Source organism: Archocentrus centrarchus, chromosome 10 (assembly GCF_007364275.1).
Source record: "Archocentrus centrarchus isolate MPI-CPG fArcCen1 chromosome 10, fArcCen1, whole genome shotgun sequence".
In the NCBI taxonomy this organism is placed as follows: Eukaryota; Metazoa; Chordata; class Actinopteri; order Cichliformes; family Cichlidae; genus Archocentrus; species Archocentrus centrarchus.
In genome coordinates this window covers 22,978,889-23,006,771 of record NC_044355.1, presented here as the reverse complement: position 1 = coordinate 23,006,771, position 27,883 = coordinate 22,978,889, and the positions used below count along the sequence as shown (strand labels likewise).

The 27,883-nt window shown below is 39.8% G+C and overlaps 3 protein-coding genes across 3 annotated transcripts; 2 read left to right on the top strand and 1 right to left on the bottom strand.

The window, feature by feature from the left end:
- Nucleotides 1-1,667: 1,667 nt before the first annotated feature.
- itk (IL2 inducible T cell kinase) lies at nucleotides 1,668-8,395 on the bottom strand. The gene is made up of 17 exons (XM_030739281.1): nucleotides 8,258-8,395; nucleotides 8,077-8,181; nucleotides 7,836-7,917; nucleotides 7,576-7,701; nucleotides 7,299-7,336; nucleotides 6,473-6,624; nucleotides 6,302-6,367; nucleotides 6,132-6,186; nucleotides 5,642-5,721; nucleotides 5,284-5,426; nucleotides 5,125-5,199; nucleotides 4,420-4,588; nucleotides 4,119-4,335; nucleotides 3,965-4,029; nucleotides 3,752-3,870; nucleotides 2,160-2,317; nucleotides 1,668-2,060 (listed from the first exon to the last, which is right to left on the bottom strand). The coding sequence occupies exons 1-17, from the start codon at nucleotides 8,393-8,395 to the stop codon at nucleotides 1,995-1,997; spliced, it is 1,854 nt and encodes a 617-aa protein (XP_030595141.1). The 3' UTR covers nucleotides 1,668-1,994.
- A 1,730-nt stretch (nucleotides 8,396-10,125) lies between these two features.
- On the top strand, nucleotides 10,126-11,781 carry med7 (mediator complex subunit 7). Its single transcript, XM_030740249.1, has 2 exons — nucleotides 10,126-10,269; nucleotides 10,969-11,781. Exon 2 carries the CDS (start codon nucleotides 10,978-10,980, stop codon nucleotides 11,737-11,739), a length of 762 nt encoding a protein of 253 aa, XP_030596109.1. The 5' UTR covers nucleotides 10,126-10,269; nucleotides 10,969-10,977; the 3' UTR covers nucleotides 11,740-11,781.
- A 3,155-nt stretch (nucleotides 11,782-14,936) lies between these two features.
- lonrf4 (LON peptidase N-terminal domain and ring finger 4) lies at nucleotides 14,937-26,816 on the top strand. The gene is made up of 12 exons (XM_030739347.1): nucleotides 14,937-15,737; nucleotides 16,988-17,106; nucleotides 18,129-18,251; nucleotides 18,854-19,042; nucleotides 19,269-19,386; nucleotides 19,612-19,693; nucleotides 19,850-19,964; nucleotides 21,190-21,311; nucleotides 21,435-21,593; nucleotides 23,164-23,326; nucleotides 23,410-23,559; nucleotides 24,383-26,816. Exons 1-12 carry the CDS (start codon nucleotides 15,440-15,442, stop codon nucleotides 24,530-24,532), a joined length of 1,788 nt encoding a protein of 595 aa, XP_030595207.1. The 5' UTR covers nucleotides 14,937-15,439; the 3' UTR covers nucleotides 24,533-26,816.
- Nucleotides 26,817-27,883: the final 1,067 nt, after the last annotated feature.

Below are 27,883 nucleotides of genomic sequence, written 5' to 3'. Positions count from 1 at the left end.
GGACTGGTGTGGTTGTTTTCCCGTCTTCAAGACGGGGGACCCGATGGTGTATTCCAACTATTGGGGATCACACTCCTTGGGCTCCCCAGGAGGGTCTATGCCAGGGTACTTGAAAGGAGAGTTTGTCCATTAGTCAAACCTCAGATTCAAGAGGAACAGTGCAGTTTTCATCCTGGTCACAGAACACTGGACCAGCTCTTACTCTCATACTCTCAAGGATATTCAAGCATGTGTGGGAGTTTGGGAATGGCTCAGTGTCCCTTGGATGAGCTGGAGGATGTGGCTTCTCTGCTTAGGCTGCTCACCCGTGACCCGGAAAGCGGAAGAAGATGGATGGATGGATGGATGGATGATAGATACAGCAAATGAATAGTATCTGAATGTCATGTCCTTAAACAGGAAAAAAATCGAGCAAAGACCTGACACAGGACCTGAGAGATGCATCTGGCCCTTCAGTTGATCCATTTATCGTTTGTCAAAGCCTCATCAGAAATGGTCTCAGTGGAAGGGTGTCTTTCAAGAAGCCATTCTTCAGGAAGAGAAGTAGGGAGAAAAGGCTGAGGTATGCCAAATTACACAAGAACTGAACTGAAATTCACTGGTAACTTATAGAGTGATGAATCCAAATTTAAAATTATGAACACAGAAAAGTACCATCAGATTTTGATCTACCATGTAATACCATCTAGAAAGCATTTGATTGAGAACAACTTCAATTTCCAGCATGACAATGATCCAAACACACTGCCAATGCTGTAAAAATATACCTGGATAGAAAAACACACAGTGGAACACTATCAGGCAAGGAGTGGCCTCTCCAGAGTCTGGACCTCATTATTAAAGTGGTGTGGGATTATCTTGACAGAGAACAGACAGCCGACATCCAAACAAGAGTTTTGAATGAAACCTGGAGAACTGTTCCTGAAGACTACATAAAGAAATGACAAGAAAGTTGCCTATGAGTTCAGGCTATGTTGAAGAATAATGGTGGTCATACCAAATATTGACTTTCACGCTTATTAGAATTGTACAAACTCTGTTGTTGCCTTATGTACTGTATTTCTATGCATGTTTGCACATGCTTCAAAAAAAAAAAAAATCACTGCACCTGTTCCCCATTTTCCTGGCAAAATATAAAGAAATGAGGGGTGGCTCAAGACTTTTGCACAGTCCTGTATGTCCCAGCAGGAACCGCAATTCCAATTCTGGCCACTATCCTCAGAGCAGAATGCACTGGCTTATGTGATACAAGAGAATGATTAATCACCTCAGTGTGTCTCTGACAAAAAGTGCAGTTCCTTGATTGGCCACTTGAGCCTGGCTCCAAAAGTGAGCCGTTCCAATTAGAGTCCCATATTAAAAAGTCCAATTTTACAGCAGAATTTTTACTGCAATGCACAAAAACATTTTTGTTCTCCATAATTTACTCTTTGATAACATCTGCACAACTTGTTAGTTATGAAGGCCTAAATTTATGGGTGAAAAGTTTTGAATGACAGATTGATTCATAGAGTCACAGAACTGAACCTGTCAGCCTTGTTTGTGGTATGTGGTGCGTCGATCTGGCAACTTTAACAACCTTTTTATATAGAAACAAACACATTACGTATTTTAATATCTACCAACCATTTGTAATTGTAGTGGTGGGAAATGAAGACAAACAGCAATGTGAAACATCCAGTTTAATGACAGTCAAAGTATTTAATGGACTAACAGCTAAGTGAATAGCAACCATCTCACCTTTATAGGGCTTATAGAATTACTGAAGCTTTTACATAATTCTGCAGTAAACACCAATAGGTGTGTGAAAGGACTGTGTGTGTGCCCTCTTAAGGGATACTTACAGAGCTATGAAAGAGATAAAGTGCAAAATCCAGGATATAAAATTATGTTGTGTTTTGTAATCATCTAACTTTACAACTGACATGCAACTGGTGACAATCAATAAATAAAATAAATACTATGTATAAAAATGACATCCTCAAATCTTTAAATCAGGCATCTGAAAGTGAGGCCAGCTCATGAAAGAGGAGCCCAAATGTTGGGCGATCTTCTGGTTTCTAGGAACAAAACAGAAAAAAAAAAAAAAGAAGACAATTCAGTCTTTGCTCATTTTATGATCAGCAGAAGTTCTGTTTGAAAAACGGTCATGTCCTCACCTCCTTCCAACACCACTCCATGAGCAGATGGACAGACTCCGGGGCCAAGCGTGGCTTCAGAAGCCTGAGGCCTGCGTTCAGGGACTCCACCACTTCTGCATTAGTGCGGTTGTCATAGGGGAGTCTGCCTTCATTATACACCTCCCACATGAGCACACCTGAAGAGGAGACGGCACTTGTTAAAGAATATAGAAACACTTTGGTCAAGAGGGTAGAAACCTTGTATTATTCATTTAAAAGTACAATAATGAAAGCTAAACATAAGTCCCTCTAGTCGCTGTGTTTATTTATAGAATTGGCACACATTTATTTTTAGCCTGATTTAAATGGTAATTGTTACAGACTTGACCAAAATTACTACTACCCATTCAATTAAAATAAATAAATAAAATAACATAAAAACATAGCTACACACACACACACACACCTAAAATTTTAGAATTGTTTTTTATAATTCATATTGCACTCAATTTAATGTAATATTAAAACAACAAATAAAATGATGTGGACACATATGTATGTTTTGGGTCTTTGTGGAAAAGCCACAGCCTGTGACTGAGGCAGAGCTCTGACACAGGTACGTATTTCACTCCAGAATGTCTTGATGAAAGCCACTGTGCCCGATGCTCTTTTCTTCAAACTTGGACCTGATGTTTCTCCATTTTACTTTTATATTCCAAAACTTCATACAACAAGAACCATTTTGACTTGTTTATTTGTATATTTATCAAAAAGGAGTTTGAGGTTTTTTTTTTCTTCTCTTACTGCGCTTTTGAAAACGGGGTCTCGTCTTTGGAGCAAACCTTTATTCAGAAAGTGACGTACGGTGTGAACAGACGCTCTCGTACTTTGATCCTTTAGATCAGCTCAGCTCAGTCTGGAGTTAATTTTGCTCTGGTAGCCTCATCCAGCAGGTTTGGCAACAGTCCCATGAAACAGTTTCTAATATTTTTAGCAGCTGCAGTCTCATGAAATTCACATTGCCTGAAGATGGCCTAGCAGTCTTCTTTTTTTCAAAACCATCATTCAACCAAGACGTGAAAATCTTGAGATGAAGAATCTCTTTTGCAAGATTCCTCAGACAGCAGTCTTCTTCTCTTTCTCTTGTCCACGTTTAGTGTAACAATAATACAAGTTTTAGTACATTTGTTTTATACAAATGTGCTAAAACAAATGTACTAATACAAGTTTTAGTACATTTGTTTTATACAAGCAGGTCATAAGTCATCCATTCTGTCTTTTTAATCTCCTGTCTGATCTCAACTTGTCTCAGAGCTTATGGTATATCCACCACTCGTCACTGCACCATGAAAATAGCTACCTATTAAGGTTATAATTTGCACAAAGCCTTTGTCATAAGCTTAAAAAAATTGTTTCTTAAAGTTGAATATGTAATGTCAAAACCACTGCAGTCTTATTTAACTTCTAGTTGATTCCTCGTACAACAGAACACTAGAGTGAATGTGCCGTTGAGCTGCTGCTGCCCAACCTGCAAAACTTGACGTGCATCATTACTGTTCTGTAAGAGCTATGGATAGTGAATCAGACATACAAACCAAACAGCTGAAAGGCAGACAAACACATAAACTCACCGAATGACCAGATGTCAGACTTTGTGCTGAATTTGCAGTATCTGATGACCTCTGGGGATGACCACTTGACGGGGAACTTGGAGCACTGTGAGCTTGTGTACTGATCATCAAGAACAAATCTAGGGTGTGGAGAGTGGGCACAAACCACATGCTGTGATTCAGTGTAAAAGTAAGGTGATGTGGTAAAATAAAAATAGATTTTCATAAGCATACCTGGTCATGCCAAAATCGGATACCTTAACCTCATTGTTCTTTGAGACAAGGCAGTTCCTGGCAGCCTTTGGAAGGAAGACAGGAAGGATAAATTCCTCAAACAAAGCAGGGATACGAATGCACATCATAAAAAAGTTCTTTTCTCTTGGTTTACCAGATCTCTGTGGATGAAGTTGGACATCTCTAGATAAGCCATCCCTTCGCTGACATCCAGACACATCCCCAACAACATATCCTGAGACAAAGAGCCTTTCCTTTCTCTCAGGTAGTCTGTCAGGCAGCCATTGTCCATGTACTCAAACACGAGGCACATGGGAGAACGCTGCGTGCACACGCCATACAGCTGTACTAGCTTAGCATGAGAGAGTTTCCTGTTAAAACGCACACACAGACTAAGTGATTTCAAGATTATTTTACTTAGAATAATATAGATCTCCACCATGAATTGTACTTACATCATAACCTTCGCCTCTTCTATAAAATCATCATCTGACATGCACTCTTCTCTTATCATCTTCACCGCTACCCTATGATCCCTCCAGATGCCTCCCAGCACCAGTCCAAATTGACCACTGCCTATCTCTTGACCCAGTGTCAGCTCCTCGGGGTCCACTTCCCATTGATCTGTTAAGCAGCAAACCAGTGGTAAACACCAGCACCCACAATATTGCTCAGTTAAATAACCACAGAGGTAATTTGCTTTATGCAGTGCATACAAATACAAAACAAAGATTTTTTTTTTAGCAAAGAGAAATTCATATTACATTGGTCTACATCAGGGCTCTTCAACTCCAGGCCTCGAGAGCCCCTGTCCTGCAGCTTTTAGATGTGTCCCTGATCCAACACACCTGAATCAAATGGCTGAATTACCTCCTCAGTATGCAGTCAAGTTCTCCAGAATCCTGCTAATGACTTCTATATTTGACTCAGGTGTGTTAAAGCAGAGACCCATCTAAAACCTGTAGGACAGGGGCTCTTGAGGTCTGGGGTTGAAGAGCCCTGGTCTACATTAAACAGACAAGGGAGGATGTACTTAACAGATCTGAAGTATGATTCTGTGCAACCCACCAGAGGTCAGCAAAAACAAGATTTTCAGCAATAAATTGTGACTGTTTGGAGACTTTGTTCAGCAAACTTAGCCATCAAAACAAGAGTAAAACCTTTTGAGAGATCAGTAGTATCCTGGGAGTTGCGTCCATCTTGAGAGACAGGGTGTCTCAGGCGTGTTATCAGCCCTGCCAGAAAGAGAGCAACATTAATACGCCAGGATCAAGAATTTAGCTGTTTCGTAAGTCTTATGCAAAAGCCAGCACACTTACCCGCAGCATTGTGTTGGTGGTAATATATGAGCTCGGGAATGGTGCTAAACAGGTACTTCTCTGCCAAGTAAAATGAAGCTGGGCTTGTTTCTGTCTGTCTGATTTGGTAATGTTTCACTCTTGGATTCTTCTCCCCATTAGACCTGATGATGATAGTAGATCTATTTCAGAGCAGCATTTCTAAAGCAAATGCTTTCCTGAATAGAATATCACGGGGTCAAAATCTAATGACTTGAAATGATAGAAAATCCTACGAGCCATCATATATATTTGTCAGCATGTAAGTTATCATATATCATTATTTTAATTATTTTTAGTAAATACATAAGAACACCACAAATGAAAGATGTGAATTTACCCCGGTGCTTTGGTGAAAACAGACACTGTGTACACTCCCACCTGTCTTGAGTCCCGCACCATGAATGCGCCTTCTTTTCCCTAAAGACAGAGAGATGAGATCACACCAGACTTCCCACGTTCAAAAGCACATTTTGTAATACGTCTGGCAGCCTTTTCGATTAACAGACGATGATGGATAGGTGTTCTCCCTTCCTGCTTGCAAAACTTAGCAAAGCAGGAAATTCAGCATTGGAGGAAACATTGTGGTTGTGAGAATTTTTTTTTTTTTTTTTCACGTTCCGTGTCAAGTCGGATCCTTGTTGTGCAGGTGCATATGCAACAATTTTGCAAATGCAAGATTGTTGTTGGTAGTACAGTCACAGCAAAATGCACTGTGTCATACAGGAGTAAAAATCTCACCTGTCATCATCAAACTTGTTATTTGGAATTTTCTTCCTAGCCAAACAGGCCAAATTCAAAGTCTTTTTATTTATTTCACTTTATTTTACCTCTTTCATTAATAATTCTTCTGCCCGCGCTCTGTTAATGTTTTTGTTGTACCACCTGTGGAGAACAAATTAACAACTAAATCAGGCTTGTAGGGAACAAAGTCATTTGTTAGTAGACGTAAACATTACATATAAAAGGCCCTGAGAAAAACAAATGAATTCAAACTCACTCAAATCTCTCAAAGTTGTTGATAGATTTTTCAGCAACGTACGTACTGGGCACAAAACCCGAGTTCCTAACGAGGGACAAGAAAAATAATTAGGTCTTCTTATGAAATACGCTTTTATTTTTAAATGTAAGCAGTTAGAATGAAATAGTCATTGGCTATAATGTGCTTTACCCTTTCTCATCCTGTACAAGCCACCAGTCAGAATTGGAGTCCTTAATCAGGAGATACTCCTGATCTTTCTGAAGAGGTAAGTCATTGTCTCCCCGGGGTGTGTAGTTTTTCAAAGCGATGACCTTCTGTTCCCCTGAATCTTCCAGCTGCATCTGAAAAAGGAGAAAAATTTTATGTAAAGCCATTTGTACGGGTATTTGTATGGAAGGTTGTTTTTGCCACTGAATTTGTTTATTTATTTATTGCCATCCACAAGTCAAAATTTTGAGTTATTATCTCAGAATTAGGCATCTCAAAATTTCAACATACTAACTCAAACTTCTGAGAAAATAACTCAAAACTTAGATTTAAAAAAAACAAAAAATTAAAGTCATTAAGTGGAAATTTTGAGATCATAACCCAAATTTTTGACTTAGCTCTGCCAATCAGGATTTTTCATCCCCAACGGCAGCAACAAACTTTCATAAATTATTGAGAGGTTTGAAAAATGTTTTAGCAATATTTCTGAAGAGACCAATGATTGTTGACTCTCTCCTCTCTTAAGAGGTTCAAAAATAAATATGAAATCTATTGCTTTCAAATAGAGTTACTTGAAGCCACAAAAGAAAAAAAGAAAAAAGGTTTCAGCACACAGTGGTTAAAAACCAACATATAACCTAGTTATTAAAAATGTCAAAAGCCAAAGTCTTTAAAAGCATTGCAGGCAAATGTATCAGACATTCAGATTGAAAAAGCAATTTGGTCTACCCCATTAAACGTCAATATTTTTTAACAATCTCATTAACATTTCAAAAGCACGTGTCATTTATGTTTTAGATGGCGGTACCTCTGGATCCGGGAGGCTGGGAAGCGGCTTTTTAGAGGCTGTAGGGGAAAAAGATATTTCAAATTGGAGAGCTTTTTCGGACCATCTAAATTTGTGAGTCTGCAACAATCTCACACACTGGATTTGGTAAAACAAAAGTTATGCAACACAATCATGTTTAGCTCAACCTTACTCTAACCATACGTACGAAAGATACATCTTACAGCCTTACTTTAAATGGAATCGCATACACAAATAATTTGATTGTATGGATATGAGAAAGGGAAATGCAACAAACCGTAGCCCACTGGGTCATATACATTACAGCCATTTGCCAGTTTCTCTGTTTGTTGGCAGCATCTCCATTTTCCATCCATCCAGAAGTTTGGGTGGTATTTTGCAACTAAATTGTTGTGCTTTGTCTCTGTATCAGACAAAATAAAGGAAATATTGCTTGAAATAGCCAACCTTACACATTTGCATCATATACAATCAGTGGTTTAACATTTACTTGTCATAGAATTATTATTTGACTGGTGATGTTTTGTAATGGCTTACCCTCTTTAAGAGCTCTGACCCATTTCTGACGGCAATCATTATCTGGTGCAAATATGTAGAGGTAATAATTGTCATGAAAAACCTGTTGAGAAATTGACGTTTGAAAACAGGTTATTTGTGTTGTCATTTTCAGTCATACTTCACCATACATTATACATAAACATAGTGCATATAACACAAAGTTTAATAGATTTTCATACAGTAACAAAAGAACTGGTCTTTAGAAAGCCAGAAAACTTACCTGAAAAGGGTATTTGAAGCTGCACGGTATGGGCACATCACTGCACACAGTCTCCACACACTTAATTCTGGACAGTTCAATACAACCTTTCAGCATGGGCTTTTTCTGGAAGAATGCGACTCGGATTACAGCAAGCAGCCATAAAACAAATCTACAGATCCACCGCTAATACTGTACTTACCCCGGGACGGCGCTCAGAATACTTCAGATCCTGGGTGTCCAGTACAAAAAACCTCTCTTTGTAGTTACAGGGTGACACTCGCTTCTTTTGTTGAGACTTTTTAATCAGAGTTCCCTTCAAAATCACCCTGGGGTACATTTTATCAGCTAGGAAATGCACAAATGCTGCAATGTTCTGTCATACCAAGAGAGGCAGCATGCAGTATGCAGAGACGGGGGAGAAGTGACTGCACACAAAAAAAAAAAAAAGAAAGAAAAAAAAAGTTGGGGATGAAAACTTGATAGATGTCGTAGAGCTTCCGGTATAACGCTGTTGCACACAGCAAACCACATCCTGCGGCAACGAATGCCTTGTGCAAGTGAAAGACACGCACGCACGCATGCGCGCACACACACACTGTTCAGGCGCTCACAGGCACTTTCACTCCCAACGCCAATAATGACTAGCGCGCCCCAGAAGAAGGATGACTCTTTAACCTTGACACTTTTCAACATTTTCCCATCAACATTCACGTCAAAGGTCAGGACTGAGTCCTGGTAGTACGGTGACGTTTGAGTTATTAATGTCAACATTGAAAAAAAAGGGGGCAGTCTAAGACAAAAATGGCAAAAATCAAGCTGTTATATGTTTATGTTGTTTTTTTATGATCTGCCCTGTTGCTTCTTTGATTAATTCTCACCATCACCGTTTTTATATCTGCCTTTATAAACTTTACTTGTCTGTCTTGTTTTGGTTGTGTTAGGAAAAGGAGGCTAAAAATATCTACTAGTGAAATATCTACTAGAGTTGGGCTCCAGTAATGATAAAAAAAAGTGGTTGAACGTTTTAAAACAGCTGAGGAAGTGATGTCGGCTTAGAATTAAGAATTCTAGTTAAAGTTGTTAATTTAAAGGATTTAAAGGATGCTTTAGCACCACCACCAGGAAAATGTGCCAACAGTTTGGTATGGATTGGATGAGTCGGGAGAGGGACTGCCACGCACGGATTCAAAAAGCCAAAATTAGTCTTTAATGTTTCTAATATTTTTAGACCTTTTGAACTGTGTAAATGTTAAAATTCAGTTCTCGTTGTTCTATTATCAATTTAAAGTTTTCAGCAGAATGCCTAAATTTGAAAAATTTAGGAGCAAATGTGCTCTTGAATGGGAAACGGAAACACAATTTGTTCCATATGAGCCTTTAATAAAGAGAATATTTTGTGTAAGTGAGTGTTAATGTGTTGTACAGAAGGATCACATTACACCAAATTATTTACTTTGTAAATATGACATGACAGACTCAGAAGAGTGAGCTCCATATGCCCACTAGACTATAATGTTTAAAAAATCAGCTGTATATATATATATATATATATATATATATATATATATATATATATATATATATATATATATATATATATATATATATATATATTTTTTTTTTTTTTTTTTTTAAACTATACAAGGGTAAAAAATATTTAAAAAAAAATTGGACAAAGACAAAGTTATACTGCCAACCTTAAGAATGGCTCTGCATTTTTTAAGCTTTTAAATAATAGGTTATATATATATATTTTTATATTATTTTGATATTGTATTATTTATTTTTTTGTTTTATTTTCCTCTTAACAGCATTGGTGGCATTACAAATTGTTGTATTGTTTAAACTAGAAAAATATTTGATATTACCTTATGCAGTCAGGTGCTGGAGATGGTCACCGTTACATTTCAGCATTGTACTAAAAAGTGAATGTTTTCTAAATATCAATGCAGTTAAAAAAAAAAAAGCTTTTCGTTATTAAAAATCTACAAACTTCAGCGTGATGTCATTACGACCAATTAGCGTTTAGGTTGTTCGCTTTCTACCGTCCAATCCGCGCGACGAAAATCAATGACGTCCATCCAATCGATACGCAACAGAAACGGAAAATCTTCAGTGTGGAAGGAGCTAAAGTAGCTATAAGCTAATGGTCGGACCTAAGTAACGTCTCATATCTAACGTCTACGTTCCGGAGCTAGAGTTATTTAACAGGTGTGTATATATATCGTTACTCCCCCTTTTAAACTATATTGTAGGTTAGCATTGAATTTGGTGTACTGATATAACTAGTTAGCGGAGTTTAGCAGCCAAATAGCTAGTCAGTTAGCAGATAAGCCGATGGTTGCAGTTAGTTGTAAAGTAAAAGAGCTAACATATTAACAACACAAACAAAGGTTTTTGATTGCAAAAACCTTAATTTACTCAACGCGTTTCTCATCCAGACAGGGTTTAACATAAGAGGTATTAATAGATCTTTACTGTATAGATAGCTGGCTGGTAGTTTGTGCTAACATAAGCTACTTAGCACAGCTTTCTAAGCGAAGGTCCTGCCGGTGCTGTAATATACAGTGTTGTTTTTGTTTCGAGTTAGTGCAAATAAGCTGTTTTGACACGATTAACATTGCGGTATTTAAAAAGCCGGGCTGCTTTTTTTCGGCAAAGACCCTGCTCCTTGTGCCAGTGTCCTCTTAATCACTCAAGTGAGAGAGAAACTTCTTCAGCTGTACCATTTACACTATTTTGTTGTGTAACTGTAGGTAAACCGGAGCCTAAATTAATGTGTTTGTGTTTACCAACTGTAAACTGTAAAAATGTATCAATTGTGGGCTTTTTAAATCATTATGTATTAGGTTTTGTAATTAGTATGTTGTCTCCTTTTTTATATATTAAAATGCATTCTTGTGTGTTCAGGTCTGCATCATGGGTGAACCACAACAGGTTAGTGCCCTGCCTCCACCACCGATGCAGTACATCAAAGAGTACAGTGATGAAAATATCCGCAAAGGTCTGGCCCCTAAGCCACCCCCGCCCATCAGAGATAGTTATATGATGTTTGGAAACCATTTCCAGTGTGATGACCTTATTATTCGGCCTCTGGAAAGCCAAGGTATTGAGAGGCTTCACCCCATGCAGTTTGACCACAAACGGGAGCTAAAGAAACTGAACATGTCTATTCTTGTGAACTTTTTGGACCTTCTGGACATCCTTATCAAGAGCCCTGGTAGTATAAAGCGTGAAGAAAAGCTGGAGGACATAAAGCTTTTGTTTGTCCATATGCACCATCTGATTAATGAGTACAGGCCGCACCAAGCCAGGGAGACACTGAGGGTGATGATGGAGGTCCAGAAGAGACAGAGGCTAGAGACAGCAGAGAGGTTCCAGAAACACCTGGAGAGGGTAGTGGAGATGATCCAGGGGTGCCTTGCCTCCCTGCCTGATGACTTGCCTCAGGTGGAAGGTCCAGATGGTGCATGTGATGGGACAAAGATCACGCTTGCTACATCTAATGTTGGGTGTTCCTCTGGGCAGGCCCCCAGGCTGAAAACAGAACCTATGGATATTGATGAAGCAAGTGCCAGCTGCATGGCAGTGAGTCAGCAAGAGAAGAACATCCCTACTTCAAGGAGTGACAAATGGGACAAAGATGCTGCAATGTGCAGCATTATTGATGAACTTGCCTAGTTTTTTATTAATGTTATTTCTTTGGTGTTTTTTTTTTTTTTTTTAATGCTGAACTTGGTGTAAATATGGCCGTTTCATACAAGGTGTACAGAACATTGTTGGCTCTGTCAGTCTTTAAAATGACTGCATTCTGTTGTTGAGTTATACTATATAGGCTGGTTTTACATTAAAGTTCTCATTGCTTCATGTACAAGAGTCGTTTCGAGAGAGACACAGTACATCTGTGTTTTTTGCCACACATGTGGCATCAAGAATTATCAGCATTAAATGAAGTGAAGTGTAACCACACTGTAAGACAGTGATGCTCAGGGTTTTCATGCAAATGTTCAGTGATCTCTCTTCTGACTTGGTAAATCTAAAAATGCATCATTGACAAATGTTTTAAACTTGCTGTGGACTGTGAGACTCAAAGGGCCTGATTAGTTGGGTTTTTATTTAAAATCTATTATGTAGAAATTCTCACTAGTTCTTATAAAGATATTCCCAGAAGACAAATATTACACAGGGGTGCCAACTTTGCAAATTGTAATAAATCCAATAAACAGTTGCAGTTGGTGTCATACACTCTCCTCTCCTCCTCCTTGCCTCTGTATTGGAACAGTGAGGGCAATCCATTTATTTTTGCTGTAGACTGAAAACATTTTGTTTTGACATTAAAAAAAAAAAATCTTTTATTTCCAGGTATTTACATCTGGATCTGATACACAGTTCAAAAGATAGCACTTTTTATATGAACCCACTCATTTGTGAGCAAAAGTATTGGAGCAGATAAACAGATTTAAGTGAATAAGAATATTTAGTTGCATATCTTTTGCTTGCAATAACTGCATCAAGCCTGTGACCCACTGATATCACTAAAGTTTTCCATATTTTTTTTTTTTTTTATTGAGGGGTGGAGGTGGGGGTGTTATCCCTTCAGTCTCCTCTTTAGCAGGTAAAATGCTCTATAGGATTTAAGTCTGCAGCCTGATTAGGCCAGTTGAAAACCTTCCACTTCCTGCCCCTGATGAACTCCTTCATAGTTTTGGCAGTGTGTTTTGGGGCATTATCTTGCTGCATGATGAAGGATCTCCCAATCAGTTTGGTTGCATCTTTCTCTTAATTGACAGACAAAATGTTTCTGTAGAACTCTTGAGTTCATTGTACCGCTGCCATCATGTGTGACATCAATGAAGATTAATGAGCCCATCCCAGAAGAATCCATGTAACCCCAAGCCCTGACATCACCTCGACTGTGTTTCACAGATGAGTGCATATGTTTGGGATCATGAGCAGATCCTTTCTTCAAACTTTAGGCTTCCCATCACATTGGTAAAGGTTCATCTTTGTCTCAACAGTCCATAAAACTGTCCCAGAATTTCTGAGGATTGTCTCTGTACTTCTTGGCAAATTCCAGCCTGGTCTTACTCTTGCTAATTAGTGTTTTACATCTACATCTGGTGAAGCTTCTGTACTTTTGTTCATGACGTCTTCTGCAAACAGTAGATTGTGACACCTTCACTCCTGCCCTCTGGAGGTTGTTGCTGATGTCAGCAACAGTTTTAGCGTCTTTCTTTACAGCACTTATAAATTGCTGTTGTTTTCTTTGGTCTACCTGTTCAACATCTGATATTTAGACTTTATTCTTCAGGACATTCCAAATGGTTGTACTGGCTATGGCAAAAGTTTGTCCAATGGCTCTCTCAGCTTCACAGCTTCTGGTTTTCCTATTGGTTACTCCTCTAACTATAAATGTGCAGTCTTCACAGGCAAATCTGAACCCGAGCATAGACATTCACTGCTATTTATCACATGAATAATCAACATAACAGGACACACCAGGACAACAAAACACACCTGTCAGTCACATGTTCCAATACTTTTGCTCACAAGAAAAATGGATGGGTTCAGACAAAAGGTGCCATCTTCTGAACTGTGTATCAGATCCAGATGCAAATACCTGGAAATAAAAGCTGAGATGTTGATCTTTTGTTTCATATTCATCTTTTAATGTCAAATCTAAATTTTTTTCAGTCTACAGCAAAAATAATTGGATTGGCCTCACTGTTCCTATGTTTTTGCAGAGGGGAGTCACTGAATTGCAGAATGTGTAATCTAGTGAAGAGTGGTTACACAAAGATCACTGTGTATAGTATGTAGTAAAATAATTCTACCTTCCCAGCCCCCTTTTTATAAGTTTTCATAAGTGTACCTAACAGTATAAGCATTTTCTTATTGCCTTGCAGCATATTACTCTTACACAACTGTTAAAAGAAATATGATGCTTTCAGCGGGCTTCCTGTGAAGTCATTGCAAGTGCACATGTTTTGTTATTGAAACTGAAAACATCTCAGACTGATAATTACAGGGTGAACTTCAAAACTGGAATCCACCACTTGTATTTCTGTGACGTCGGCTGAGGTGTATACATAACTTACATAAATTCAATAAATTTGTGTAACACACAAGTTGTGTTGCATTGCAAATTTCCCCCAGTTTCTCATTGGAAAAGATGAGTCGTACGTGTGTTTCTTAAGAGAATTCATCAAGCATCTCAGAGTAAAACCTGTTCTGTGGAGTGATGGGGACAAGAGAATACTTGATGAAAACAATTGGTTACTTTATGCAATTGTTGTATAAAGCATTGCTATTTTTTCACACTCAGGAGTCTTTTTGTCTGTGTCCCTCTGAGACAGCAGGGTATAATAATGTCAGGCTCCAGCTTTCTTTCTGTGACCTAGAATACAAAGATACACTTAAATGATCTGCACTGCATTTTCTGTAATGAAAAACAAACAAGCAAGAAAAAAAAAAAGCAGTGTCTAAAGACCTAAAGCTGTTTTTTGTGTTCACTCGTTTATTTTTATGTCAAGCAGGATGGACAGAACTAGGTTTGTGCCATAATCCTTTCACCGCACCCCCTGGAAGTTATCCTAGGCTGGGATTCCCTGCTTTGAGGTACTTCCTATAATTTCCTCCACTCTTCGAATTATCATAGACATTTTTTTTTTCTTTCCTTGACACACTATTACATCAACTTGTGCCATGGGTTAGTTTAAACATACAGATGAAAATAATAGGAAGCATAGTCGAAAGAATTATGTTATGAAACTCGGCATCGTTGGGTTTCACAACAGGGTGGAAAGCCGTTCATTTCAGCCAATGGGATTGCGGGCTGCTGCGTCACGTGATCTTTATTTATGTAATGCAATGGTGTTACACAGTAACCTAGCTTCGTGGCTGTGGAGAAGTAGGCTACAGGGGTTAAAAGCGGACTCAGATTACTAAAGAGAAATAATATTACGTGCGGATTTACCGGCCGCTTTCGTGCGGCGTTTCTGGAGTTTTGGAGCGTCGAGGAAAACGGCGCATTGGACTGGAAGCTGGGTGTCTTTATTCAACCGCTTGCAAAGGGAAGATGGCATTTGTCCCAGTGCAAAGACTAAGTTAGGGCTGGAAACGCACAATGTCACTTAATATTTTCAACACGAAAAGAAAATTTGTGAGGTGAGCATATGACGGCTCAGATTTGCAGCTGGACGGAAAGCGGTGCGCTTCAAGCAGATCTGTGACACTATGATTAGTGTATCGTCAGCTGCCGGTATGTAATTTAATGGTCCGTGCAAACACAATACCCCAAACCGTTTATCTACAGCGCTTTTACGAACAAAGCAACAGTTCTTCCCGTGGGACACCGTACTAGTGACATCACCGTTTCACGATGGAAATGCTGGAGTGCCCCCTTTGCCTCTTTCTGATGTGCGAGCCGGTGACCGTGTCGTGCGGCCACACGTTCTGCAGGAGGTGCGTCGGGGGATACCTCCCTTTCAAATGTCCGCTGTGCAAAGAGAGGCTAAAACAGAAGGAGGTGAAAAACATGAAGAACAACGTCCTGCTCATCGGTGTCGTCGAAAAGTGCTGGCCCGAAGAGAAGAGGATGAAGTGCCATATTCAGGAGAAACTCAAGACCAACGAGTTCGCGGAAGCTTTACGCACCGCAAACGAGGGGCTGAACGCAGGTAAGGGACACACGTGAGAGGGCTGTATGTCCTGGAAATTGCAGGCATGCAGAATTTTTATTTTTTTTTTTCACTTTTCTGAAGTATAATTAGGTTCCATGCCTAAACTGCAATTTAACGATGCATCTGGTTGTGCGCAGGTTATTTATTTATTTATTTTTTTGCGCGTGTCCAACTGATGGAGACTGACGGTGTAACCCCCGAAAGCCAGTAACTGTTAGTAAGCAGTCTCCAGATGCTCACTTTTCCTTATTAGGTTAATGGGGAAAAAAAAGTAGTTAATCATTTGATTGAAACAGCAAAGAAACTAGATGATTTGCGTTGCATAAGAAAAATGCAATGGAAAAAGTATTTGTTTTACCCAGACATCATAAAATACAGGAAGTTGTGGACTGGATAGTCAAACTTGCCACAGACTCGGGCAGTGTGTGTGTGTGTGTGTTGTTCTTTTTGTTGTTGTTCATGCAGCCACATGGAAGTAAAAGGTTCCGCTTCTACCTTAGATGAGTTGATCAAGTCTGGGGATCATGGGAGTGTTTGTGCTACTGGGAAACAGCTGAATTAACCTTCATGTTTGCCTCCTCTGCCAATCCAGTTAAATACTTCTACCTGCCTTACTCCAGCATTGCAGGATCTTGTGTAATGATCTCGTAGCAGATTTGTAAACCATTTTTTTTTTTTTTTTTTCCTATTGAGGATTGGGTTTGGGCCTGGTCACTTTGGCCTATTTCATAGGAGCTTTACAAAGAGCTGAGTTTGTGTTTGCAAATGCCTATTTACATGACCTTGCAGTTTCTTATGTAATGACTAGTCAAACAGCTTTAGGTAACAGTGTCACTAAGAACCTAGAATGCACACATGCACACAAATGTAGCAGCTGAAGCTTGAAAGTATTGAATAGACTGGAATAGGAAGTGATGGTGTGTGCATTATATATGTGAACCAGTAGGTGCGGACACTGTCAGCACTGGGGGTTTTCAAAATAAGCTTTTGCATTATTGTTTTTGGCACGAGTAAATATTCATTATCAAAAGCAATTATTTTCTTGAGGTGGTGCATCATAAGTTCCTGGATCGATTTTCCTCAGTGTTCCAGAAAGGAGAATTACCTGTTATGCAGGCCTGTTGTTACATGATGCATGTTTTTTTTTTTTTTTTTCCCTCATTTGCATGATTGGTCTTTTTGGTTTGGCCATACCTCCTCCAAAGCTGCATGCTCTAACAGTCACCTCTCACCTCTTCTCTCTCTAGTCCCAGACGACCAGAGTTTGAAGATGTTCAGGGCTGAAGCTAACTGGGGCCTGATGCGTTTCTCTGATGCTCTGACGGACCTCGACTACCTCTGCTGCCTTCGCCCCAGCTGGACAGAGGTGAGCGCTGGAAAGGGTGTCAGGCAGACACACACTGTGTCTTTGCTTTTGTGTGGTCCTTTTGTGTAGGCAATACATGCAAAATCTGTTGAACATAACATTGACAATACCACATTTAAAGCATTTCACTGCACTCTGGTTTGGGAAAGTCTGCTGAATTTGAACCCACACACATTGGTTGGTTTTGTAACATGCGTGTTATGGCGCAATCATAAATTAATTTCATAATTTGCCTTAACATGCCGACCTGATCCATTTGAAGCAATTTCCCCTGCTTTTATTGATGTTATGTCATTCACAATGTTATGCAAACAGCTACTTATGTCATAATGTCATTTAATCACTCCGTGCCAGTGGTGACTCACTGCAAATGTGGGAAAACATACTGCTCAGAGTCCTTTGTATTGTGTGGTTTTAGATCTAAATTGAGACACAACTTATTGTACTCAGTCCTAAAAGTCATAGAAACATGTTGTCTAACCAGACACTTACTCTGGATGGCATTACCTTGGCCTCCAGTAACACCGTGAGGAGTCTTGGAGTCATTTCTGACCAGGTTATGTCCTTCAGTGCGCATATTAAACAAATATGTAGGACTGCCTTCATCCATTTGCACCATAGTTCATGCATTTATTACTTCTAGGCTGGACTGTTGTAATTCATTATTATCAGGCTGTCCTAAAAGCTCCCTGAAAAGCCTTCACTTGATCCAAAATGGTGCAGCCAGAAGACTGACAGGGGCTAGAAAGAGAGAGCATATTTCTCTCATATTAACTTCTCTTCATTGGCTCCCTGTTAAATTCAGAATTGATTAAAAATCCTTCTCCTCATATGCAAAATCTTGAATAATCAGGCCCTTTCATATCTTAAAGACCTCATAGTACCATACCACCTCAGTAGAGAACTTCGGTTTCTTTCTAGCAACATACTTCATGCAGACTTTTTGATGATTGCTGAAATTCTCTGTAGGTCGTTGTTTAAACAGGCAACAATGTGCTGATTGCACCGTTCTGTTTGTGCAGGGCTGCTTTCATAAAGGGAATGTACTGCTGGGAATGGGTCAGCAGAAAGAAGCCCTCATCCAGTTCCACCGTTGCCTAAAACTTCAAGCTGACTTTGTTCCTGCAAAGAGCCAGGTTAAGAAGGTCTGTTTAACTTCCCGAGAACTCATCAGAGAGAAATGCAGTGTAATTCACGTTAGAGTGTGTGTTATTTGTTATGTATAACAGGATGTAGCACAGACATTGCTACGTGAAAGGCTGCAGTCATATAAGGTTAAAGCAGCACCAGGGATTGCTGTAGCATCTATGCAGAGCTGCACAAATCATTTGTAGACCTTCTGAGGTGATTTTAAGAGTTGGAATCTGGAATATATGGTGAACATGTGTGAATTTATGGTTTTTCATTATAGGTCGAGCCATGGCTCATATGTTCAGAAGCTAAACGTACTTTGCACACTCATCTGCTCTAAGATGCCAGTACGCTGGGTGCGGTCTCTTATTAGAGATCCTTAAGTTTATTTATGTATTTTTTTCCTCATTTCAGTTTTAGTTTTTTTTTTTTTAATTCAGCAGTTTCTTAAGCTGTTAGTAGTAACTGTAGTAGCAAAAAGTACTTAAAATCAACTAAATCAACTTTCAGCTTTATTTGCATTTCTTCACTGAATTCAGTTTTATTGCACTGAAACCAAACATCAGTTATCATCGTGCCCAACAATTAAAAAAGATTTTAATTGTTACAATGGCAGATCCTGGAGGCAGAGGGAGTGTCAGTGCCGGAGGAGGTGCCCTGCATTTTGCAGGTGGTCTCTGAGTACCTGAAAGAGCCCTGTCCTATTACAACCCTCAGTGGCTCGCAGGGGCCGATTCATGCTGAAGACCTCAAACATTCTCATGGAGATAAGGGAGAAGGAAAAGGGAGGAGAGATGGACATCAGGTAAACTTTTCACATATAGTTGGAAAATGCACTTTGAATCTTTAGAAAACTCAAAAACAAAACAACAAAATCAGAAAAGTGTCAGAATTTGCAAATAGGTGCCCATAGTCCTGGAGTCCCCTCTCTTGTTCCAAGCTCCTCCCACGAGCCGAGTGTGGGCAGGCACCAGATTTAGCACCTAAAAATAAATCCTAACTGATAAAACCAAATACCTCTTTGCTCCAAGGTGAAGCATGACACGGGTACAGAATGCTGCCTCAGCCTCTGCCAAGCTGTTTCCTTCCTCCCCGCTGCTGACGAGGATGAAGAGATGATGATGAGGAAAGAAGACTGGCATGGCAAGTGTAAGTCAACACATCAGTGCTCACATTTATTATGATTTGTCCCTCATCTATAACATCAGCGACCCTAGTACGAATCCTTTTTGTCTTTGCAGCTGTGCAACTGCAAATGACTTCCTCCCAGCAGATGGTTTGAAACTGCATAATGACTGGGACTTTGATGTCTCGAGGTCAAACTCGTTGTAAATCTTTAAAGTGAATCTGTTTTGCGTCCTCTCTCTTTTTCAGTCTTAGGTGAAAGTTATCATGAGAGGGAGAACGGCCTGGCTGTTCTCACCGTGTCAGACTTTGAGTGTCCTCTCTGCATTAGGTGAGTGTCTCAGACTGTAATCAGTAATGCACTACTGTCTGCAATGGGGTCAGATAGCTGGCTGATTGTGTTCTTGCACACGCACAATATGTACACAAACACTCACCAGATTTAACAGCTAAGTTACACATGGCTGTTTCTGTCTGTCCTCTGAAGGCTATTTTTTGAGCCAGTCACAACTCCTTGTGGCCACACATTCTGCAAAAACTGCATTGAGAGGAGTCTAGACCACAACCTCCGCTGTCCACTCTGCAAGCAGCCGCTACAAGAGGTAATCGCACTGAGTCCATTTAAAACTAATGGGAAGAAAGCCAAAAAAGCTCCACTTTAAGTACAAAACTACTTTGTTATTAAAGCTTTGTTAATGTTACCACACTGTAGTCTTCAGGCACTATGGCACAAATATTTCTACTGCTTTATCTTTGATGCAAATATATACAAAGACAGTGGGCCTCATTTACTAATAGAAATGTTCTTACCCTGTGCAAGAAAAAAGCACGCACAAAATTAGTGATGGATCTATGGATCTATTTTGTTCTTACTACTTACTGCTGAATCATTCTAAACCAGTGGGCTCTGGCTTACTACCTGCAATCTGCAGCATGCAACATACTGTCACACTCTTTATTTCTTCCCCATTTCACCCCCTTTATAAGGAAACACATTTACTTCTGTACTGCTAATATCAGTCACTATCTGTGGGACTGCCACACTGTTATTGAAGACATCAAGCAAGGATTTAAGTCATTTTTACTGATTGATAAGATAATACCTATAGAACGTGTTTAAAGCAAGACTAAAGTCTATACCTTTTCAGTTAGTGTTGTGTGTTATTTACACACAATTTATTTTCTTATTGTTATGTTTTTAAATTTTTTTTGGCTTATGTTGTCTTTAAATAATGACCTAAATGAAATAAGCACACACTTATAGTTGGTCTGTGCAGGGATGTATGCACAACTTAGACTGGACTTAAAAAAAAGTGCTGTATTAAAGAAACTGTGTTTTAAGGGTAGCACCAGTAAAAAGTACTGGTGCTGCTGAAGTGAGCTCCAATCAAAATCAATAAAGTGGTCACAAGACTGATTACACCAGTAAACAATTTGGCCAAGCACTGCTGCAGACCCGGCAGCAGATTCCCAATTACAGAGTAACAGGCATACTCACAGACAGATTTGGATCTATGAGCACTCTAGCACTCACATGAACGACTGTGCATCAAAGTGCAAAGTGTACGTTTTTTAATGGTTGTGACTTTTTTTTTTTTTTTTACCCCACCCTGGGAGGGGAGAACGGGGTATTGTTTTTGATATGTTTGTCTCTTTGTTAACAATATTACAGCAAAACTGTGCTCGGCACCACTTGTTTTTTTTTTGGTTTTTTTGCAATACTGTAGTATCTTTCCTTGAGTATGTATAATTGATTATAATAAATAATAATAAAAACATCATAATGTTGTGTTGGAGCTGATTGCCCTGGTTTCTTCTCCTTTCCAGTACTTAAGAAACAGGAAGTACAACCCCACAGTTCTGGTCCAGGACATCATGACCAGACTTTTTGCTCCTCAGTTGGCTGAGAGGAAGCAGGTCCACGATGCTGAGATGGCTGAACTGTCAAAGTAGGCACCTAACTGACACAGTCTACATCTATTTATTGTCGCAAATTTAATGGTGTTTTTTTTTTTTTTTTTTCCTACAATATCGGCTGTTCTTATAGTTTTGGTCTTTTCTCTTTCTTCTAGTCTCACTAAGGACATCCCTATATTTGTCTGCACCGTGGCCTACCCCGGAGTGCCCTGCCCACTGCATGTCTTTGAACCTCGCTATCGGCTGATGATGCGTCGCTGCATGGAAACTGGCACCAAGAAGTTTGGCATGTGCAGCTATGAGCATGGCAGAGGGTATGCAGCACAGTCTTCTACATATTTCTACCTGTAGCATACATCAAGTTATGATGAGGATGAAATCACATGTTTGGGCTGATAACCTTGACATATATTATCCAGCCAGTTGTTTATGATTATATTTTCCAGGCTGTCGGTGTGCGGAGAGCGTTTTTCTGTTTGATATTTTCCTGACTGTGAAGCTCACAGCAGGCTAAGCGGAGCCTGATGGGAGTGTCAGCAGGGCACCATAAGTAGACGGCGCAGGGGCAAAGTTTAAATCAGTGATATGTGACCAGGAGGGGATGGATAATAACAACATGGTCACAGGTTTGCCATGAGATCTGCTGTGCATTTTCATCCCCTTCTGAATAACGTGCCTCTAGAGATCACACAGCAACCTCCAGGGCTGAAAAATGAAGCCAGCATAGATGTGAAAAAAAAATCTGTAGTTCTGTAGGAGTGGCCACATATTCTAATATTATTATTCAGTTGTTATTTAGCATCATTTAGCATGTGTGCGTATATGTGCAGTTAAGTTAATGGATGCAGCTTGATAACAAAGTTTATGTAGCGCTCCACTCTCCAGATACAGTCACTACTGGCTCAAGAGAAAAAAGAAAAAAAGATTGCAGCCAAAAAACTACACTGTGTTCTCGAGCCATTAAGTCTTAGAGCAACAAGCAATATTCATGGAAAATCAATATCAAAAATGTTGTTCAAGCGTTCAGATACAGTAAAGCCCCAACCACATAAAGCATTTCACTTTGTCACTGATGGTTGATTGCTAGTGGATATTCCAGTCTCTAGTTGCATGTGTAACCCCCTCATGTGTTTCCCGTTCACTAAGCTCGCCTCAGAGTTAATATTCGTTCAGTCCGTTACCCACCCACTTTGCTTTGCTGACAGTTATTTCTGATGCCATTTTTACAAGTTGGAAAATGTAATCGACATTTTCGGGTTTTCTGTGACCACATCACCGCTGTTCTCTCGCGCCCCCTCTTAACTGGCAAGCAGGTGATCGTAAGTGACAAGACACTTTTACCACGATTGAGTATTAAATAAAAAAAAAAAAAAAAAACTTTTCAGATGTAAGGTCTGTAAAAGGGTGATAGCAGTCATGTTGCAACTTTGATGACCTTACTCATTTTGAAATGATCATCTTTGAGTCACAGGGTGACACTTTTTTTTTCTTTTCTTTTTTCCATTTATGTTCTTGTGCTCCTTCAAACCAATAATACCTTGAAAAAACACAAAATGGAACTAGTTTGGGGCACCTGGGTAGCTCAGTGGTGGAGCAGGTGATCACATATATATGCTGCTTTGCAGTGCGGGCGGCATGGGTTCGAGTCCCGGCATGTTGCCAATTTGCCTGCGTGTCCTCCCCGTATCTTTCCCGCGTTTCCTGTCTACACTGCAAGTAAAACTGCTGTGGCCAAAAAAAAAAAAAAAGGAACTAGTTTGTTTACATTACTGCATCAAAATAAGCTTCACTCAACCCTCTCATATTCTTCCTCTCTAATTTTCTAATTAAGATGTATTTAAATGTGTACATCCTTAAGATTTTTTAAAAATTTGTGTGCCTCAGATTTGCAGACTATGGCTGCATGTTGGAGATTCTCGGTCTGGAGCTCTTGCCTGATGGGCGCTCATATGTGGAAACAGTTGGTGGCAGCAGATTCAGGGTACTAAAAAGAGGTCAGAGGGATGGCTACCACACTGCTGATATAGAGTACCTAGAGGACATCAAGGTCAGGCTTTCAGAGATCACAAACTGCAGCAAGTCTTGCTCTCTCTCTCTAATTATTATCTTTGCATCCTCACTTTCTCTTAGGTTGAGGGCAATGAGCTGGAGCTTTTACAGCGTTTGCATGACAGTGTGTATCAGCAGGCCCAGGATTGGTACCAGCGCCTGGGCAGCCGCATACGCGAGCAGATCAACAGACAGTATGGTGCCATGCCAGATAAGGAGGATAACATTCAGGTTAGTGCTTTAACTGTGACATCAGCTCTGTTAACCCATTTCCCTCACTCTGCTCAGAAATCATTGCCTTTACCTTTTAAATGTCAAATAGTAACCAGTGTTATCATAAATGGTAAAAAAAAAAGTGATTTTTTTATTATATTGTTTAGTAGTAGTAAAGGTTCATGCATCCCAGGTCAGTCAGTTTACTACAAATAATGAGTGAAAACTACAGTTTACTTCACAGGTTGAACCTTTAAAGATTCACCTCTTGGTATTGATCACAGACTGTGTATAAAAGATAGACGTAGCTTCCCGGCCTGAAAAATGAAGTCATTGTGAAAGTGCTTTAAACCTGCATTCTTTCTAATAGCCAGAACTGGGTGCAACAGGAAGTCCTGTTGTATTAGAGACTATGAGAAAATGGCACCTTTGATGTGACCTCGGTGAACACCTTCCTGATCGTTTGGTATTCTGAGGTTCTACTGAATGCAAAAAAAAAAAAAAAACTTGAGAGAACAAAGCGGTGTCAGCTTTAGGGTGGGCGGTTAGGGGTTGAGTGGTTATTGTTTGCACAAGGGGGCATGTTTCCCTTTAGCTTTTGCTTTCACGTTCATTCATAACTTTCACTTTTGAAAATTAGTTTTATGTTAATGGAACAGAAGAGAATCATCCAGTTACACGACACTTAGAAAATATATTATAGGGAACATTAATTTTGTGAGAACTGAGAGCAGACATGGAACAAATGCAAGGTAATGATTTCAAGTGATTTGCATCAGAAGGGTTGATTGACTGGTGTGGTACTTAATGTGTTTTCATGATGTTGAACTTCCCCCTTTAGGCCTCGCCTAATGGTCCAGCGTGGTGCTGGTGGCTGCTGTCTGTCCTCCAGCTGGACCCCGCCTATCAGACCACCGTCCTGTCCCTGACCTCACTCAAAGATCGCTTGGGACACCTTCGCCTTGTCCTCGAGTACTTTTCTCAGAGCTAGAACCTAAGGCACAGTTGTACTGACACCGCGACTAGCTGACACCAATATTACGCACAACACACAAAATGGAGTGAAATCAGCGACTGTGCGCACAACACATTTTAAGCTTGAGGTTGGGTTTGGGACTATTCTGTCATTTAGGGACTGTTCTCGAGCCACAGCTGAAGGCCAGGTCATCTGGTCGCATTTTTATCACACAAATCAGTTGCTTGGGTTTTTGTTGTTTTGAGTTTTTCATATTTTTCTTACCCCAGAATATTCTCGTGAACACACACACACACACACACACACACACACACACACTGTACTTGCTGTACGAGTGAGACCTACAGGGTTGACCAAAGATGCTTTAGGCTCATAAATTGTGGAAAAATCAATAGTATTGCAGAAAACTAACACAGGGTGTCACTGTTTTTCTCCAGCTGTTACACAGAGAAACATCATCCCAACTAAAATAATACAGATCTGTACACTTCATTTGTAGAGATATTTTTCCAAGAATTTGCACCTCAGAGGGTCAAAGTTCACGTGTGCCAAAACACTTTCGCAGCACTGTCTCTGTGTGTCAGGCGTAAATAACAAGTCCCTCCTGTCACTTTTTTTTTCAGTTGCTGTTTATTCTTTCTTTCATTTTTTTTTTTTTTAAAGTAGGTATGGCGTGTTGTCTGCACTGATAACAGTTACTGTAAAGTTTGACGTGCGCGGCAAAGTGTTAACATCTTTCTGTGCAGGGACAGCTGTAAAATCATTTAGCTATAACACTTTGGTTGTGGCCTGACTTGAAGTCAGTCTTACTTCTGCGTAGGCTGTGAAACCTACCTCTGGCCCATCTACCACCAGTCGTGGTGCCTTTGAGTGCCTGGGCTGACTCATCAGGAAACCTGCGAGTTTTTACATGGCACAGGTGATAGACTGTGTGATCTTTATGGATATAATGCTACATTCTGTGGATGCTGAAGCTACTAAACACTACAGGCTTAACTGGGTGATTTTTAGTTTTTCCCTTCTTTTTTTTTAAATTTAGTAAATGTGCCATTGATATTTCTGTTAACTGCTTTATAGAAATAACTGGCAAAAATCTTAATTGTGTGTGTTTGTCTACATCATGGACACTGACTTAGGCCTTGATCCTCATGCCTTTTGTATGGTGGGCAGCAAACTATCTTTTTTTCCCCTAGCATATGTTCACTTTAAATACACTTACAATAGAGTTTGTATGATAGAGAATCAAAGCAGCTAGACATCGCTTAGGCTTAAAATAAAAGGGGTAGTACTATTCTCCCGTTTCATATGCACAGATAAAAGTTTTGAGGTAATCTGCGGATGAGGGGTGGAGTCAGAGGTGACAAAGTGTGCCACGTGACTCCGAAAAAGTGACAGGAAAGTTAGATTCCTGCTGCATGACACAAATAAAGCTAATTCAGATTAAAAAAAAAAAAGGGATTTAAGTTCCATATGTACACATTTACGACAAGTCCATGCCCACAGAGGTGATTTTCACATCCCATTTCCCACACCAATACATTTGCACAGTGAAATCATTTTGGGTGGGGCTTTGTTTTGTTTTTGATGCTCACTTACAGTCCCTCACACCTCGTGCATATTTCTGTATGTCAGTTTCATTATTTGAAGAGATTTCTATAAATCAGATGTGTCGATCGTAGCTGGCTGTCTCATGTTAGTTTACCCCACGTCGCAGTGAGATTTAATTCACAATGAAATACACTTATTTGACAGAACATCTCATCCCAGTCTGTTTGTCAACTGAATGTTTAACTGGTGTATATTCATTAGGTAGGTTCAAACGTCTGCTGATGCATGCCCCTTTTATACTCCGGCAGCTGTTCCTTGACATCAGTTGCAGTGTTACTGGACTGTCAGAAAAAGCCCACAAACACAGTTAAACCAGTTTTCATTGAATCCACGCTGCCTCCAATGCGGGACACGAGGCATAATAAGTAACCCATTCTTGGCAGCGTTTGCCCATGAGAATGAGCCGTACACTCGTCTGTGCAGAAAAAGGCTGTGAAAAGCACCATGGTGACTTGTTCCTGCTATGTGCTCCAGATTTACAGGAAACGTTGGCTGCTGCCGTTGGATGGTCAGTGGTCTGTGGGCTGTGTGAGAACTAAAGACATGCCTGTTAATGCCTCTCTGTTTGTACCGAGCGCATGTAAATTCACTGAAAGCGAGACGTTTCCTGTCTGATGAATTTTTGCTTTCTTTGCTTCACCTTCAAGCCAAGAGCAGCAAATGATCTTGTTTACCTGCTTGCCCCCCCGCCCCCCCATTTACTTTTTATATGTTATTATAAATAAAGATTCTCACATCCTTTATCTTCATTTAATTTTGTGTTTGAGTGATTTGAATGTCACACTGCCAGTTTCTTTGGCTGCATTTCACACCAAATGGAAGCAGCGGGGTCTATTACAATTCACAGCATGACAGAAACTGGTACATAGGAAGAATTGATGGGAGCGAAACATGCCTCACATACTGATAATAACACACTTTGGCAGGGAAACTGTCATAATTACTGGGTGAACTGTGAAGTGCTGCAGCTGCAGCAGTGTGAAAGAAGTCTATGATTTCCTCTTGTGGATCAAAAAAAAAAAATTAAATTAGAAGAGACTGAATGGGTATTCCCTGTGAATGTCCAATTGGAAGATATTTCTAGAATAACTACACCGGCTTTAAAGAAATTGCAGGGGTTATGATGACTCATAACCTTTGTGGCAGTTTTGTAAATTTTTTTAATGTTGCTTGGTTCGAATAATTATTTTTATCTAATGTAGACTTATGTGTTGTAGGGGAGAAAGTGGTTGGAACAGCACAATCAAAAGCATCTTAAAACATTTTATATATAGAAACAGAAAGACTGCAATAGCCTGAATACATGTGATAAACAAACGTTCCACCAGGGGGCAGTATGTACCCGTGAAAGCATAACGCATGGAGTCATACTTCATAAACAAGGAAAGATTCACGACACAGTTATTGTGTTTTTAATTTTAATAAATTGGATCCCAAACTGATCATGCCCCCCCCCCCCAAAAAAAAAAAAAAAAAAATAGGGTCAAAGCGGGATTCTGGCTCACGGGGAGAACCAATACACGGCTGATAATAAAGGAGGATGAGTGTAGGTGTCTGAACAGCAGCAACAAGAAGAAGAAAAAGAAAAAACTGCAGCAGAAGTGAGGTATATTTCCTGCCGACGTCCTCTGCATAGGAAACAGACAGATAAAAAGAAGTTTCACTGGCTTCAGTGAGGTTCTGTAATGCAGCTCAGCGTCGACATCAAAGCCCATTACATTTGAAGAATGCCTCAGCTTTTCTCTACTAAATTGATCC

What these genes read in the sequence shown, in the direction of transcription:
- itk (XM_030739281.1), bottom strand. Translation starts at nt 8,395, where the DNA reads ATGTACCCCAGGGTGATTTTGAAGGGAACTCTGATTAAAAAGTCTCAA. An exon ending in GTTTTCACCAAAGCACCGGG is followed by an intron (nt 5,427 to 5,641) that starts GTAAATTCACAT and finishes TATCATCATCAG; the next exon opens with GTCTAATGGGGAGAAGAATC. An exon ending in TCCGATTTTGGCATGACCAG is followed by an intron (nt 3,871 to 3,964) that starts GTATGCTTATGA and finishes TCCACACCCTAG; the next exon opens with ATTTGTTCTTGATGATCAGT.
- med7 (XM_030740249.1), top strand. Translation starts at nt 10,978, where the DNA reads ATGGGTGAACCACAACAGGTTAGTGCCCTGCCTCCACCACCGATGCAG.
- lonrf4 (XM_030739347.1), top strand. Translation starts at nt 15,440, where the DNA reads ATGGAAATGCTGGAGTGCCCCCTTTGCCTCTTTCTGATGTGCGAGCCG. An exon ending in AGAAGACTGGCATGGCAAGT is followed by an intron (nt 19,387 to 19,611) that starts GTAAGTCAACAC and finishes TCTCTTTTTCAG; the next exon opens with TCTTAGGTGAAAGTTATCAT. An exon ending in GAGATGGCTGAACTGTCAAA is followed by an intron (nt 21,312 to 21,434) that starts GTAGGCACCTAA and finishes TCTTTCTTCTAG; the next exon opens with TCTCACTAAGGACATCCCTA.